The sequence below is a fragment of the Cyprinodon variegatus genome, unplaced genomic scaffold (assembly GCF_000732505.1).
Source record: "Cyprinodon variegatus isolate N-32 unplaced genomic scaffold, C_variegatus-1.0 Scaffold1112, whole genome shotgun sequence".
NCBI lineage: Eukaryota > Metazoa > Chordata > Actinopteri > Cyprinodontiformes > Cyprinodontidae > Cyprinodon > Cyprinodon variegatus.
The window spans coordinates 17962-35054 of record NW_015151565.1 but is presented as its reverse complement, the minus strand read 5'-3'; the positions used below and the strand labels follow the sequence as shown (position 1 = coordinate 35054).

Below are 17093 nucleotides of genomic sequence, written 5' to 3'. Positions count from 1 at the left end.
ATCCTGAAAATGATTTTCTCTGGCATCATTATATTGGTAGACAGGTTCATAAATATATTTTTAAGCAGAGTAGAGACACAATTAGGGACAGCTGCTGATTTAAAGGTGAAACAGATTTACTGGGATATGCAACATGCAATAAAATATGTCCCCAAGTTTACAAGAAAACATATGGAATGCTATAATAAAATTCAACATATAATTTTGTCTTCTGTAGTTCAGCGAGACTCAGAAATAGCTGCAACCCAGAGAGAGCCAGACTCACAGGACACAGACTTAAAATTAAACTATAAGAAACATACAAGAATTTAAGCACAAATAATACAAACCAGTGTATAAATGATTTTTTAAATATAAGGTTTAATATATAGACTTTGGCTGTCAATGACATATGGGACAAATTTCTAAATTAGATTTAGCTGCTTGTGAAGGAGGATAATCACTGATGCAGCTTAAAGTGACGCCATGCATGGATGGATGGATGGAAGGGAAGTTGTGTCCATTCTAGGGATACAGGATATATTGATGTTAGCATCAATATCGTCTGTTATTCCTCATTTTTTATACATTAATGTTTTTGAGCCCTTTATAAACAATGCACTAAAGGCAGGCATCTGTCTAAAACTATAAAACTAATACCACAAATGTATTGTAGTACTCTTATGTTCTCAACAACAGTAAAGCATTCAATAAATATACGTTTGAGCTCATTTTTGGAAAATACAAACCCTATTTGAGGCGTTCGTGTTGAGTAGCTGTAGGTCCATCAGCCCCCACCCTTAGAGCGCCCCCACCAACTTTTATCGCAAAGTTACATCCTTGATCTCTGCCCTGTTTTCTGGGCCCTGACCTCGCTCTTGGTTTCTCCTCTGGATTGTCTCTGGATCTGGGATTGCCTAGCTCTGATTCTGGGTTGTCCCCTCCATCATTCTGCCTGTCTCTGACCCTGTGCTTTCCCCTGGACCGAGGTTTAACTGTCCTCCAAACCAACCTTGACGGATTCAGGAATCCTGTAAGGTTCACCAGTGATGTCACACGCCAACCGGCTTCCTCAGAAACTCTCAAGGTTTGTCCTCAGGGTTAGAAGATTAGTGAACCAGAATCCAACCCTGGAAACATTTGACTCTTATCTGCCTGTTCACTCAATGCTCTGATCTCCTTCTAAAAGTTCTGACTCTGGTGAATCCCTCCTGACCTGCAGCAGTTTATTCCTCCAAAAAACTGTTTAAACGTGTCATGTCGCCTCTGGTTGAATTTGGGGTCTTCTGTTTTCTGGTCATTATCATCTGAAAGTTGGAATGTCTGTGAAATGGTCTTCCTCTGTGCCAGTCCTAGATCAGGGCTCAGGGCTGTTTGTTACATTGCAGGGAGTGCAGACTGGGACAATTTCTAAAAAAGCTTTAAATAGAAGGGGAACTTTACCAGGATAGAAACTCAGGAGGTTAGAAACTGGGATCTTATTGCAGGATATGCATTTGGTGGAAACCATGATGGAAAACACAATGGAAACAAATGTGGAAACCATGATAGAAACCTGATGGAAAACACGATGGAAACACGATGGAAAACACAATGGAAACATGATGGAAAACACGGTGGAAACCATGATGGAAACATGATGGAAACCACTGTGGAAACACGATGGAAACACAATGGAAAACACAATGGAAAACACGATGGAAACATGATGGAAAATACAGTGGAAACAAGGTGGAAACCTGATGGGAAACACAATGGAAACCACAGAGGAAACCATGATAGAAACCTGATGGGAAACATGATGGAAACCACTGTNGGAAACAAGGTGGAAACCTGATGGGAAACACAATGGAAACCACAGAGGAAACCATGATAGAAACCTGATGGGAAACATGATGGAAACCACTGTGGAAACCACTGTGGAAATCATGATGGAAACATGATGGAAAACACGATGGAAACATAATGGAAAACACAATGGAAACATGATGGAAAACACAATGGAAACCACTGTGGAAACTATGATAGAAACCTGATGGGAAACATGATGGAAATCACTGTGGAAACCACGATGGAAACACGATGGCAAACACAATCGAAAAACGATGGAGCCATGAAGGAAACATGATGGAAAACACAATTGAAACATGTTGTGAAACACAATGGAAACAACGATGCAAACCACTGTGAAAACCATGATGGAAACAACTGTGGAAACCACGATGGAAGCATGATAGAAAAAATTATGGAAACACGATGGAAAACAAGATGGAAACATGATGGTAAACACGGTGGAAACAAGGTGGAAACCTGATGGGAAACATGATGGAAACCACTGTGGAAACATGTTGGAAACATGATGGAAACATGATGGAAAACAGGGTGGAAACACAGTGGAAACCTGATGGGAAACATGATGGAAACCACTGTGGAAACCATGATGGAAACCACGATGGAAACACGATGGAAACCACTGTGGAAACATGTTGGAAACATGATGGAAACACGATGGAAAACACGATGGAAACATAATGGAAAACACTGTGGAAACCATAATGGAAAACGTGATGGAAACCACTGTGGAAATATGATGGAAACATGATGGAAACACGATGGAAAACACGATGGAAACATGATGGAAAACATGGTGGAAACAAGATGGAAACCTTAATGGGAAACATGATGGAAACCACTGTGGAAACCACGATGGAAACATGATTGAAACCACTGTGGAAACATGATGAAACACGATGGAAAACACGATGGAAACATGATGGAAACCACTGTGGAAACCAATGTGGAAGCATGATCCAATGATGGAAACACGATGGAAATATGATGGAAAACATGATGGAAACCACTGTGGAAATATGATGGAAACATGATGGCAACACGATGGAGTACATGATGGAAACATGATGGAAAACATGGTGGAAACAAGGTGGACACCTGATGGGAAACATGATGGAAACCACTGTGGAAACCACTGTGGAAAANTACATGATGGAAACATGATGGAAAACATGGTGGAAACAAGGTGGACACCTGATGGGAAACATGATGGAAACCACTGTGGAAACCACTGTGGAAAAATGATGGAAACCACAAAGCAAACAATGAGGCTCTTCCTGCTCTGACTGGGACTCCATCATCAAGAGGCTGCTTCTGTTCTCTTGTATAACAAAGTGAGGTGCTGTCTGCCATTCTAGTGACTCATCCATCAGACCCACGCGTTCTACCTAAAGGTTACTGTCAGCATTTTAATGGCCTACATTTGGTAAAATGTGACCACGCATCAGCCCTCTCAGTGCTGGGTCTGCAGAGGAAACACATTTTTTTCTCGCTTTTTCACATATTTGTGAGATTTGTTCTTCTTTGCTGATTGGAAAAAGATGCAGAACAGAATCCCTGTGGCTCCATCTGAGCTGTGAATAATTCAGGCGGTAAAGCTGGCAGGGTGGAAACAGAGAAAGGCGCCTTCTGTGGTCAGACACTGTGGAACCAGAACTAAACCTTTAAACTCTGTCTTTATCAAACAATTCACATCTGGATGTAAAAACTCATTTTAACATTTCAATCGTCTGTTTCAAATATAGCTGCCTCCCATTCAATAGATGATGGATGGATGGATGGATGGATGGATGGATGGATGGATGGATGATGGATGGATGGATGATGGATGGATGATGGATGGATGATGGATGGATGGATGATGGATGGATGGATGATGGATGGATGGATGGATGGATGGATGGATGGATGGATGATGGATGGATGGATGATGGATGGATGGATGATGGATGGATGGATGGAGGATGATGGATGGAGGATGGATGGATGGATGGAGGATGATGGATGGAGGATGGATGGATGATGGATGGATGGATGATGGATGGATGGATGATGGATGGAGGATGGATGGATGATGGATGGATGGATGATGGATGGATGGATGATGGATGGAGGATGGATGGATGGATGATGGATCCGTGAGGTTCTGATGTTCTGATCTCTGACTGATTGAAGGATCGATTGGTTCTCTGTTAACTCCTGCATGACCTTGAATCTGGAGCGCATGGAACTGTTCCCATGGTAACCAGCAGGTGCTCTGTGAGCCTCTAACCCACAGGTGTCAAACTGGTTCCAGAAAGGGCCGTGTGGCTGCAGGTTTTCTTTCCAGCCAAACAATAGCACACCAGACTCCAGTCATTTCATCAAGTCATCATGTTCAGATTGGACTCCCTTGATGAGATGACTTGGGTCTGGTGTGCTATTGCTTGGTTGGAAAGAAAACCTGCAGCCTCACGTCCCTTTCTGGAACCAGTTTGACACCCAGTGCCGGAGTCAGTAAACCCGATCAGTCTTGAAGCTGAGGAAACTGAAAGCTGATTCTCTGAAACTGGTGTTTCTGGTTTGTTCCCAGTTTCTCCAGAGGTGCTGGGCTTTCTGACAGCCATCGGACTCTTCATCATCCTCATGACCTTGCTCTTCTGGTATCTCAACAACACGCTGGTTCTGGAGAACCCAGGGAGCCTTCAGGGCCTCGATGACTTCAGGAAAAACTCAGAGCTGCCAGGTGAGTCTGATTAACTCCTTATCTTCACAAAATTATCTCCTCCTGCTGATCTTAGACTTTAGTGTGACAGAAAATCCTGACTCAAACTTTTTGTTTAGTAGTAAACTCTGAGATCTGAAGATATGCTGGAAGAACCATACAGATGTTCTACTGTATGAAGTTTAACCATCAGATAATGTCTGATGTATAATGTCTAATGTAAAGAGCAATAAAGCATAAACTAAAACAGATCTCAGACAAAAAAGGAATTAAATATATGTAGAATAGCAATAATAGACCCAGTTTACAGAGTTCAAAGCATAAAAGTGGATTTAATTTGGGGGCGGAGCTAAGCCTGCTCTGAGGTCAGAGCAAAGTGAACACCCTCTGTTACACAGCATGAAGCCCACCACCAGGTTTAACCAAAAGCTCTGCTTCCCCCTGCTGGATTAAAAGAAAAACTACATGATGAGATTTTTCTCAGTTTGTTTATTGTTATAACTGAATGCATGTGATGTCAGATAAGATATAACCTAACATAAAACCACATCAGAGTTTTTGGTTTTTAAATTTTTCATGACTTCTAGTTGTTTTCTAGAAATTTGCCTGGAAAAACTGATTTCTGCTTTGTGGTTCGAATTGAACTGTAACTGTAATCTATTGATTATTTATTCTTCAGATGCAAAGTATTTATATTATAAAGTATTAGATTTTTTCTTTTTCTTTTTCCTGTTCTGGTGTTTTTATACACTTTTTAAGGTCCACATCTGTGGGACCACTTTTAGTGAAATCTTTTTCTGTTGCTGTGACGTCACAGTTTCCCCATATTAGGACAATAAAGGCATTTTCTATTATTTTAAGCAAATAAAATGTTCTTTAGAGAAGTTCCAGTTTCCATAAATACATTCCTGTTATTTAGTGAGTGATGTTGCATAACGTAACTGATCGTTTAGGATTGACTGGATAACTGGGTCGTGTTCAGATTGTCACATACAGTTTATGAACACGCCACCTACTGGTTGTTTGTTAGAACAAACAATTATGGAATAAATTCACCAACTTCCTTTCAAATATGAGTTTATTAATAAAAATCATTCAGCTTCAAGTCAAACAGATCCGACTAAAACTAGAGAAATTAAATTACACTATTATGAACACAGAGGAAGGAAAAGCCATAACCAATCAGATGATGCAATGATCCAGTTTAGCTGGATTTTATGTTTGAAAACCAAGGTTGATGTTGAAGAATTTGGGATGAGAGGCTTATCTGCTGCAGAACATCATCCTGCTGCAATACATAGTCCTGCTGCAGAACATCGTCTGGCAGAGGAAGATCGTCTGGCAGAAGAAAATCGTCCTGCAGAGGAACATCGTCCTGCAGAAGAACATCGTCCGGCAAAAGAACATTGTCCTGCAGAAGAACATAGTCCTGCAGAAGAACATAGTCCTGCAGCGGAACATCGTCCTGCAGAAGAACATCGTCCTTCAGAAGAACATCGTCCTGCTGCAGAACATCATCCTGCAGCTCTATGCTATTAGCTAATGCTGTCAGAATGTGTTGGGTACTTACTAACAAAATCTGAACTGTGTCAGCAGATAAATCTTCATTTAAAGGTAAATTAAATATTAAGGTATTAAATAATTAGTGCAGGTTATCTTCTATATTCAGCCTGGACGAGGGAATCTGCTCCTTCCTTTAAAACACTGCAGCATCCGTTATTTATTTATCTACAGTATCTGGCTGTCATCATACCATTCAATGTCCTGCTTACTGTCCAGCTGGGATATTTCACTATCATAGGTTTCTACACACATCAATAACAAGATAGGGCCAAATAAAGCTTCTGATTCCAACTGTGTTTCTGCCTTCTTCCTCAGACAAAGCGTCCTCTGATGCCGACCTGCTGGACTCGTCCTCAGACAGTGAGGACGAGCTGATGGGTCAGTATCAGGAAGCGGTCAGCCGCTCGCAGGGTCTGCGCGTTGGAGCCACGGCGGCCTGCAACGGCAAACACCTTGGAGGGTTCAGATGGGAAGGCCGCCAAAAGTACAGCCCTCTGACTGCAGGTTATGATGGATACAGCAGTGAGGCGTCTGCAGATGATGGTAGGTCCTCCACACGACACGCTTCGGCACAAATGTAACCCCAGCAGAAAAGCAAGAGCAGTCGGAGGAGAAGAAGGGCAGGCTGTAAACTGTTTCCCTCTTCCAGGCCTGAAACTGGTGGTGGAGTGGAGATAGATGAAGTTGGTCAGTCTGTAGACTGCTGGTTAGAGAGACGGTCTGCTGAGCTTTATGGGGAGATCCAGTGGACTGCGTAAGCTGATACTAGAGCTTCACTCAGGGACCTGGAAGGTGGAAGTTCAGTTGGATAAGACAGGTTAAGAGAACCAGTCCATGATGAGCAAGCATGGAGCGACAGTGGAGAGGAAAAACGCCCCGTTGGGACGAAACCTCTTTCAGAACCAGGCTCAACATGGCGGCTTCTGCTGGACCGGTTAAGATGAGACAGGGAACGCAGTAAGAGTCCAGGAGGAATGACGCTCTGATGAAGCTTTAGCTACGATGGTGGAGGAGGGGCTGGAGGAGGGTTGAAACGGGGTCATCTAGATAAAGTCACAGCGCATCCACCGCCTTTACACACCCTAAAAGGAACACACAGGCTACCGTTGATCTTCAGCACACTCTATGCCACTGTACAGTATCTGGATCTTGGCCATAACACCCTCGCTGAACCCAAACCCCCTTATGGTTTTCCAGAGGAAGCCGTGCTCAATGCGGTCAAACACCTTTTCTTGATCTAATGAAATGAAGCCGGCTTGTAAACCCAATGAACCAGAGACCTCCAAAACATCCCGAATTAGGTAGACGTTATTTACCATGGACTTGCCGGGGACGCAGTAGGTCTGATCTCGGTGGATGACCTGCTCCATAGCTTTTCCCAGCCTCACGGCCAGAGCCTTGGAGAGGATCTTGTAATCGGTACAGAGGAGGGACACAGGGTGCCAGTTCTTGATGTCTTGCAGGTTACCCTTTTTGGGCAGCAAGGTGATGACTGCCCTACGGCAAGACAAGGGGAGCGAACCAGCGAGCAGACTTTCCTTGCAGATGTCTAGCAGGTCTTATCCCAGAAGGTCCCAATAGGCTTTGTAGAACTCGACGGTGAGTCCGTCAACGCCAACTGTGTGGAGTTCCTGGCACTCCAGCTCAGTGTTGGTCTCCTCAGAGACCTGGGGTAGTTTGCTGCAGAACTCGTTCTCTTTGTTCTCTAGAACAGAGAACGGTAAAAACCCACAGCCCTCTCCCTGATCTGACCCCGTTCGCTTAGTTGTTTCCCCGTGTCCGACAGCAAAGAGTGGATCAGCTTTCTCTGACCGTGCTTCCTCTCCAGGCAAAAAAAAAAAAAAAAAGCTAGAGGGAGCATCAATCTCTGTGATATGCTGGATCTGAGATCTGACCAATATGCCTTGGACTTTAGACTCCAGCAGGTTGGCTAGAGCTAGCCGTTTAGTTTTGAGAGCTTCAATGTGCTCTCGATTTCCTGTGGATCCACTGAGTTGTTTGTCCTGTTTGCTGGCCTGCTGGCTGGCCTGTTTGCTGGCCTGTTTGCTGCCCTGATGGCTGGCCTGTTTGCTGGCCTGTTTGCTGCCCTGATGGCTGGCCTGTTTGCTGGCCTGATGGCTGGCCTGTTTGCTGGCCTGATGGCTGGCCTGTTTGCTGGCCTGCTGGCTGGCCTGTTTGCTGGCCTGTTTGCTGGCCTGCTGGCTGGCCTGTTTGCTGGCCTGTTTGCTGGCCTGCTTGCTGGCCTTTTTGCTGGCCTGCTTGTTGGCCTGCCCCTCCTGCTCTCCCTGCACCCCGTCTCTCTCCCCACCTGCGCTCTCACCCTCACCACCATTCACCCTATCACCACACAGCACCGTGCTCCCATCCTTCCTCACACACACAATAATTGTCAAATTTTAAAATTTTTTCATGACTGACGCCTCAACAATACCTGCCGCAGGCTCCTCCACCATGGGCTCCTCCGCAGCCGCCGCAGGTCCCTCCAACACCACCGCGGCATCCCCCGCAGCAGCAGCGGGTTCCTCCACGGCGACAGCCCCACTAGGAGGGGGCCCCATCTGCTCAGCAGCAGCGGGCCGCCACCCGGCCCCATCGGGGCACACTTTAATGACATGTCCCTCCTGTCCACATCCAAAGCACTTCATGTTAGAGGAGGTTTCAGAAAGCATGTAGTCGAATCCCTCCAGTCTAACATGAAAGCGCAGGTTCAGTTCCTCATCTCGTTTGTTCAATATCATGAACAGTTGTCTCCTATGGGAGACAACATGCTTTAGCAGAGGTGATTTACACCCTGACATCATCTTCCTAATAGGTGAAACCAGCTTACCATGCAGAGGCAGTTCTTTGATCAGGAACTCGTCACTGATGAACGGAGGGACGTTCGACAGAGTGACTCTGGTTGCAGGCAGTGTCAATGGGGAAACTTGCAGAAACAACCCATTGACAGAGATGCCTGCTTCCACCAGCCGCTGAGCCTGCTCCACTCTCTCCACAAACAAAACGACAGCTCTACTCATGCGAGCTGCCGACTTGATGGACCCATGTCCAATGACCTCCCCCACAGCCAAACACAACTCCTCCACGCTGCACGGAGAATCAGCACCCACCTTGATGCCGTTCTTCCGTGTCAGCGTGGAGAAACCTCCAGCACTCACCACCATGGTGCTAGCAGCTGCTAGCCACCTGGGCAGGCCTGACGGCCACGCCCCAAACAAACTGTGAAACACTAAGTAATCCCAAAAAAACAAATAAACCAATAATCATTGGTCAATTCTCTCCCCTAAGCAGCCAACTGCATCCAGAGGATGAGGAGGACGCCGCCCTTGGATGAGCTCCAGCCGCCTCCCTATCAGGATGAGAACGGTTCTCCCAGGATGTCCTGCACTCTGTCCGATCTGAGCGACGCCAAATGCGATGTGTCCGTGACCAGCGGCAGTCCACACTTGTCCTTTGGAAAGTGTCTCAGTGACGGCAGTGATGACCAAGAGAGCGAAGGTTACTTCAATAAAGGCTATGAAGAAGACGTCCCCAGCGACAGCACAGCTGTCCTAAGCCCAGAGGTAAACACCCGTCATGACAGGGATGATTGACGTTTATGTGGGACTCTGACCTTCTCTGCTTCCTACAGGACTTATCTGCTCGTGGGTCGAATGTTCACTTCCCAAAGGGCTACGAACCCGACGGCATGGCTAAGTACGGCACCTTGGACATTGTGTTTGACTACGACTCAGAGGAGCAGCAGCTCACCGTCACCATAATGGCCGTGACCGACTTGCCCTCCATCAAACGCACCGGGAACATTTCCTGGCAGGTCCACCTGGTTCTGCTGCCCACCAAGAAACAGAGGGCAAAGACGGGGATCCAGCGGGGCCCCTGCCCCATCTTCACAGAGGCCTTTCGTTTCAGCCACGTGGAGTCGGAGATGATCGGAAACTACGCCATCCGATTCCGTCTGTACAGCATCCGGCGGATGAAGAAGGAGAAGGTGTTTGGAGAGAAGGTGTTCTACCTGACCAAGCTCAACCTGCAGGGCAAAGTTTCCGTGCCAGTCATCCTGGAGCCATGCTGTGCACTGCCGGTAAGCTGCATCAAAGCTTCACCTCATTAATGGTTCTTTTCTTCACTCATCTTTCCTCCTGTTGTATAAAATTGAGGGACTAAGGCTAATCCTCACGCAGCTTTAATCCCGCCGGGTTAGGTGCAGCGGGATGGGCAGGCAGGTGTCTGGATGACGGTGAGGCTTGGAAGGTCAAAACGTTTCCCTGTGTCTGGAAACTTTAAAAACAAACAACTATGATGTGAAACTTTTAAAGTAAGATCCTCACTAGTATGGCTAACTGAATATATGTCAAACAGCTGCCCTGACCACTCATCAAAGGCGGGAATCGCCATAGCAACCTCTGAGTGGGAGGGCAGATCAGTATTAGTTCTGCTGGCTGCTGAATTTCCATCATTGATAAATGAGAAATGTTTGATGTTTGCAGGGCGGTGAATCCCAGCTCAGCCTCTCTGATCTGACCTGCAGTGAAAGCGCCTCATCTTTCCCGTCTGTCAGTCAGACTTCTGCTCCAGAGATCCTTGTTGGCCTGGTGTACAACGCAACCACGGGCCGCCTCTCTGTGGAGATCATCAAAGGCATCCATTTTAAAAACCTCGCTGCAAACAAGCCACCCAGTAAGTTCCCTAAAAGGTTTGATTGGGAACAGCAGGACTTGCTGAAGGTCTGAATACTTCAGTGGAGATCTGGGATCATTTCCTCAGCTTCTTCTTAAAGATGGCTGCCAGTTAGGGCTGGGCAGTAACCCCGTTCTATCACTGTGTTCCTGTTCAGGAAGACTTGATCAAACTTGTCTGAGGTTCCCTTCAGCCTCTGACCCACAGAATAAAACCATCCAGTTACTTGGAAGGCCATCGACAGCCAGACCATTTGCTTACGTCTATTGCTGCCTTTGTTTTTAATGCGAAGGTTGGTTTCTGTTGAGGACCTCTAGGGCTCGCTGAACTTCCGACTGATTTGTGTTTTGTATTTTTACGACAGAAGGGCTTGTTTTAATTCCACTTTTAGCTTTAGCATTAGCTGCACATTAAACTCCAGCCGAAATGAATATTCAGAGAATCAAGTTTATCAAAGTAATTTCTGTGGATGATCAGACATTGAAGCCCAGCCCTACTGCTGCTATCGCTCCTCATCTTCATCAATTTGCCTCATTTCCAACTTTAAGGAGCTTCAGCAGCAAAATCCAACAGAAATCCACTTGTTGTGAACTTTGTGAAATGTTTCTGATATTCTGACCCTTTCTTCTTCCCTTCCTTTGTTGGTAATGTTATGTCTGCTCCTGATATTCTTCCCTGCCGCCTTTTTCACATCTCGGTCCGCTGTTTCTCTTACTGCTGTCCAACCCTTGTTGTCAGATGGGCTGTTCTGTTGTCTGAAACACTTGATAGGTGGACAGGTTTATATTATCAGAGGTGAGTCTCCTCGCCGTCCCAAACTGAGCCACCGTTGGTGTTAAACCCCGAACCTTTCTATGTCTTCATGGATGCAGTTTTAAAGAATTTATCTTTTAATTAGCAGATCAGCTTAAAGCTTAAATCAACCAGTGGTTTGGTAGCTTTTAGTCTTTTCTGTCTAAAGGTAGAATCCGCTGTCACACCTGTGACTTTGTTACCAAACAATGAAACTTAGCAGAGCCGAGGACTAAAACACTACTTAGGCCTTCTTTAGATCATTTATGTTTCACCTTAGCTTTAGCCTGTCTTCATCTTCTATATCTACTTTAGTTTTCTTTTTCTTCTACATCTACGTTAACCGGTATTCCAGTCAGTGACTGGATGCACTAAGTGTTGTGGATCTATAAAGAGCCTGTAAGTGACGCGTTGTTAATTGATCCCATTGAACTAAACAGGATTGAATCAAAAAGTCCAACTTTCTATTTGAGGCTTAGTAGAAATGTTTGATAAGCTTTATTTCCTCTTATTTCATTTGGTTTGCAAACATCCAGCCTGTTTGTTTCACAAATCAATAAAAGTAATTGAATTAAACCGAAAAGCGAAATAAGGGTGAAAAGATGAGCATCAGCAGAAAAGCCTCCGTTCATTAAACATGAAAATGTTTGGCTGCCATCAACTCATCCATGAAGATCAGTAAATATTGTTGCTGAGTTTTTCCTTCCTCCCATGCATGAGATCCAGAACCTTTCCCTTTTTATCCTCCTGCTGTTTGTGCTTTTCTTTAACTGTTCCAGTCTGAAGTCAGATTTTTAGTTTGCAGGGTTCCTACACACTCTTTACATGTATGGAGATGAAGGTTTTCCTTCAAACTGGGACCAGTGCTGGTTCTCACCAGAACAATCACTATTTTCACTTTTCTATCCCAGAGATAAGAACTGCTGGTTGGAGGCTCCTCCAGTTCAAACTGGAGATGGACTGGTTTTATACCGGAAGAAGCTGGGTGGGAAATCTGTCATCACCACAGGCTGGTTTCTCCACCAAAGCAAGCCTCCACCTGAGGAGGCAGACCAGTTTAGACCCAGTATCCTACCAGTACAGACCAGATTTGTGGATTTGGGAAGTGGAGCTTCGGTTTCCCTTCACAATGTGAACATCTGGTCTGAAAATTAAATTCCTTTCAAAGTGAGAAATGTGTAGAAACCCTGCAGGACGGGTTGAGCCGCAGCATGCTTGGGGTGGGGCGGTGTTCCTGGCATGTTTTGGTTAGGAGATGTTCTCATCAGAAAGCTCAACCAGGTCAAGGCACTGGTCATCATTTCATTCTGCTTGATTATGAGTGAGATGGAAACCCGACTTTAAGGGGAAGATCACATGTATGAGTAGTTCTGTTGTTTCTGGTGAGGACGTGAAATCACTAAAATATGTGTGAACTGACATCACATCCTTCAGCACACGGTCGTCCGTGTGACTCGCACTCTGCCCTCTCATCTCTAAACATCTAACTTGGATTTAAAGGGACCAGTAACCGGATTCTTTGTGCATTCCTGACAGGCTCCTCCATAGCCTTCAAACTGGGAAATAGTCACATCTGGTAACGCTGAAAAGACCTTTGTGCAAAATACTCATTCAGGTCTTGATTGACTTTGTGCATCTCACAAAGTGGAAGCGAGACGTGGAGCACTTTCAAAGCTCCAGCAGGCTGACGAGTCGAGTCAATCACCAGCCGCAGCCCGTCCCACTTAGCAGCAAAGAGCCGCATCAGCGCCGCTGACCACTTAATACATGCACAGCTCTGCACAGCCCATTCAGCAGCAGTCAAAGAGGAAATCAGGCCTTTTTTCTTTTCCTTTATGTCAAAGAGAGCAGCTGAATGTGTGATTGAAGGCTCTAAGCTGAGCACTGTTTAGCAGCTGGCACTCCACAGCATGAAAGCCTCAGCAGCTCCCTGTCAGAGAGGAGGGGAGGAGGGGGGGCACTGTCACAGCTATTGTGATTCCCATTCACGAGCTCGACTCATCAACAAGTCGAGCACGTGTCGAGATTTCTGCATTTCCAATGCAGCTAATCTGAAAACATGACAGACGGTGAAAAGTAATTATCTCTAACCCAAACGTTCTCCATCCCATGTTACATTCAGTTATATTTGACATAAAATTATTTCTGGCCCACAAATAACATTTTTAAATCAATTTTCAACACAATAAAAAACACTTAAATACTTTGATGGAATCATTTCAACCATATAGCAAAAAAATTAAACCTCTTTCAAATCTCAAAACGACATGAAAAATGCCTTCCAGCCACCGAGCGGAACCACAAGGAGGCGACTGTTGAATGGGATTCCTACGGACAGCGCCCCGCTGGTATGTGGGGGTCTGAGCTCCGACAGAAACTTAAAAACATTAAAACTACTTTATTCTCACTGATCAAAGCAAATACAGCTGCAGGGTAAAGAAAGGATAGGGTAGCTCCGCCCAACGCGTCTCAGACCCACTTTTCCACTGTGCAGCCAGAGCAGCAAAGATGCTTCAGCCGCGCGTCAGAACTAAACTTGTACAAGCATCAGAAATGAAGCAGCAGACGCGTTTTTGCTGCTCCTGCTGCATTTGGTGTGAACGCAGCTTTAGCCTTGCTGCATAAAAGTTAGCCTTGCTGCAGGCAGTTAGCCTTGCTGCATGTAGTTAGCCTCGCTGCATGTAGTTAGCCTCGCTGCATGCAGTTAGCCTCGCTGCATGTCGTTAGCCTCGCTGCAGGCCGTTAGCCTCGCTGCATGCCGTTAGCCTCGCTGCATGCAGTTAGCCTCGCTGCATGTAGTTAGCCTCGCTGCATGCCGTTAGCCTCGCTGCAGGCAGTTAGCCTCACTGCATGTAATTAGCCTCGCTGCATGCAGTTAGCCTCGCTGCATGTAGTTAGCCTCACTGCAGGCAGTTAGCCTCGCTGCATGCAGTTAGCCTCGCTGCATGCAGTTAGCCTCGCTGTATGTATTTAGCCTCGGTGCATGTAATTAGCCTTGCTGCAGGCAGTTAGCCTCGCTGCATGCCGTTAGCCTCGCTGCATGCAGTTAGCCTCGCTGCATGCCGTTAGCCTCGCTGCAGGCCGTTAGCCTCGCTGCAGGCCGTTAGCCTCGCTGCAGGCCATTAGCCTCGCTGCAGGCAGTTAGCCTCGCTGCATGCAGTTAGCCTTGCTGCAGGCCGTTAGCCTCGCTGCAGGTAGTTAGCCTAGCCTTGGAGCTAAACCAGGTCCTGGAGAAGGACCAATTGAACCGTCTCCATCTGTCTTTGGTTTGATGATTAATGTTGATGTTCAGCTGATCAGGTCCAAACAGTTTCACCTCCAGCTTCTACTGGTGACTCTGCTTACGTCCCGTGACTTGACCTGTCAATCAGCCGCACCACGACTGTGATGTCACTTCCTGTCACCTCAGGGCATACCTTACCTGTGCCCAAAGCTCTCCTATCCTACTGTATTGCTGATTAGCTGCTGTGCATAGACAATTAGTAACCAGAGTTAATGTGCAAAGATTTTTGCGCCCTAGAGAGGAAATACGTCACCAATCTGACAAAAAACAAAACAGCTTTTCTCATCCTTAAAGAATAAACATTTATCTAGCACATCTAAAAAATGTATATCAATATGTTTTTAAATATTTCAATTAAATAATAATTTTATGTCTTAATCAAGGTCATTGGGTTTGTGGGGCGGGGTCGTAGCGACCTCTGTTGGCCAGCCGCCACTGCTGAGGTCAGAAACACCTGGATTAATCAGTTTGGATGTTGAGTATTTCTTGATGAGATACTGAGGATATCCTGGCATAATCTAATCATACATAATAACAAATAATAATAATAACTTTACCAATGATAACTGATCAAAGTAATAAAGATATATCGGTCAGGTTGCACTTCTTTAGTTTTCTGTTTTTTTGCTCCCATGATGAATAAGAGGAGACGGTCAGACACAAGGACTTACATACATGGGTTAAAAATAGCCAAAGATGCTCAACGATCTTTCAAACTGTTCCTGGCTGCTTGAATCCCAAACGGCAGGCAGTGAAAGGCGGTCTGTGCCGTGGCAGAGATGGAGGATGTGGGAAAGCCACTGTATCAGAGGCGGTTCCTGAATCCCTTAGGTTTAGTTAAGCATCTTTTCTTCTGACTCCAAGCTGACATGTCAGTGACTCTAAAAACTGATCTGTTTTATCATTTAACATAATTTGCTCATTCAGGTTAGACATGCAGCTGTTGCTTAGCAACAGGAATAAAGTAATGCTCCTTGCACCCTTTGAGTTCTTGCTCTGTTATCGTGAGCTCTCGTAGCTGTGCCTCATGTTTCATCCTATGTGGTCGTGATCTCAGCTGCAGTGCCATGATCTCAGGAGCAAACGGTATAGCCGGAAATAGGTCGCAGCGCTTTGTGTTGATTCTGATGGGGGAATATTCACTATGCCCTAATGCTCAGTTATCTGCTGTGAATGTCTGAGTTCCTCTGTAAACATCTTACATACCTGCTTCCTGCCAGATACCTACGTGAAGTTGACCCTACTCAACTCCATGGGCCATGAGATGTCCAAGTGCAAGACGTCCATCTGCAGAGGTCAGCCCAACCCCACCTACAAAGAGACCTTCATCTTCCAGGTGGCCCTGTTCCAGCTGTCCGACGTCACGCTCATCCTCTCCGTCTACAACAAGCGCAGCATGAAGCGGAAGGAGATGATTGGATGGATCTCTCTGGGCCTGAACAGCTCCGGGGAGGAGGAGCTGACTCACTGGACCCAGATGAAGGAGTCCAAAGGACAGCAGGTCTGCCGCTGGCACAGCTTGCTGGAGTCCTAACTGTCACAAGGGGGGAGGTTATGAGGTAGAAGAATGCTTTGGCTGTTCAGCGTCATGCTTTTATCACCTAGTTTCTAAAATTCCTGACAGCCAAACTTCGGATCAATCAGCAGAGTCAAGAAAGGAATCACAGAGCCTTCTAGTGATCCGCTGATAGGATCCTCACCAGAAAACCGGATCCTCCCTACAAACATATTCTTCCACACCTTTTAAAGATATTTTTATTCTCTTGTGAATGAAAATAAGACAGTCTTAATCCACAGCCTGAATCTGGAAGGACCTTCTGATCCAGGCCCTTCCTCCACGTCCTGCCTTGGACAGCAGGGTTTCCCAAAGTGGAGATCCAGAGGGTCAGATTTGACCTGATCGTCTATAACTGATCTAAAAACTACAGGATTATTAATTAGGGTTAAAATAAACATTGCAGCTGCTGATGTTGTTTAATTAGCTTCTAAACAGGCAACAACTGCTGCAGCTCTGCTCTGCTGACGACCGGGTGAGCATCAAGGTATCAATGCTGCAGTCCTTCAACAAAAACCCAACCTCTCCTATAGTCTCAGAAAGTACAAACAACAGTACGAAGAACAGTACGAACAACAGTACGAATATCATTACGAACAACAGAACGAACATCATTACAAACATCAGTACGAACATCAGTACGAACAACAGTACCAAGGACATTACGAACATCAGTACAAACATCAGTACGA

The 17093-nt window shown here is 45.6% G+C and overlaps 1 protein-coding gene across 4 annotated transcripts in view; it reads left to right on the top strand.

Moving 5' to 3' along the window:
* The window catches only part of syt14 (synaptotagmin 14), a 22811-nt gene extending 5769 nt beyond the window's left edge, over positions 1 to 17042 (top strand). The window contains exons 2-8 of one of the 4 annotated variants that reach the window (XM_015400505.1): positions 4403 to 4555; positions 6413 to 6640; positions 9386 to 9657; positions 9726 to 10175; positions 10582 to 10771; positions 11510 to 11566; positions 16067 to 17042. In XM_015400505.1, coding sequence (XP_015255991.1) covers positions 4456 to 4555; positions 6413 to 6640; positions 9386 to 9657; positions 9726 to 10175; positions 10582 to 10771; positions 11510 to 11566; positions 16067 to 16380 — 1611 coding nt within the window. In that variant the 5' untranslated portion in view covers positions 4403 to 4455 and the 3' untranslated portion in view covers positions 16381 to 17042. Of the gene's footprint in view, positions 1 to 4402; positions 4556 to 6412; positions 6641 to 9382; positions 9658 to 9725; positions 10176 to 10581; positions 10772 to 11509; positions 11567 to 16066 lie in introns of all 4 variants that reach the window. The other 3 variants (XM_015400504.1, XM_015400507.1, XM_015400506.1) reach the window with 3 other exon arrangements.
* The last annotated feature ends 51 nt before the right edge of the window (positions 17043 to 17093 follow it).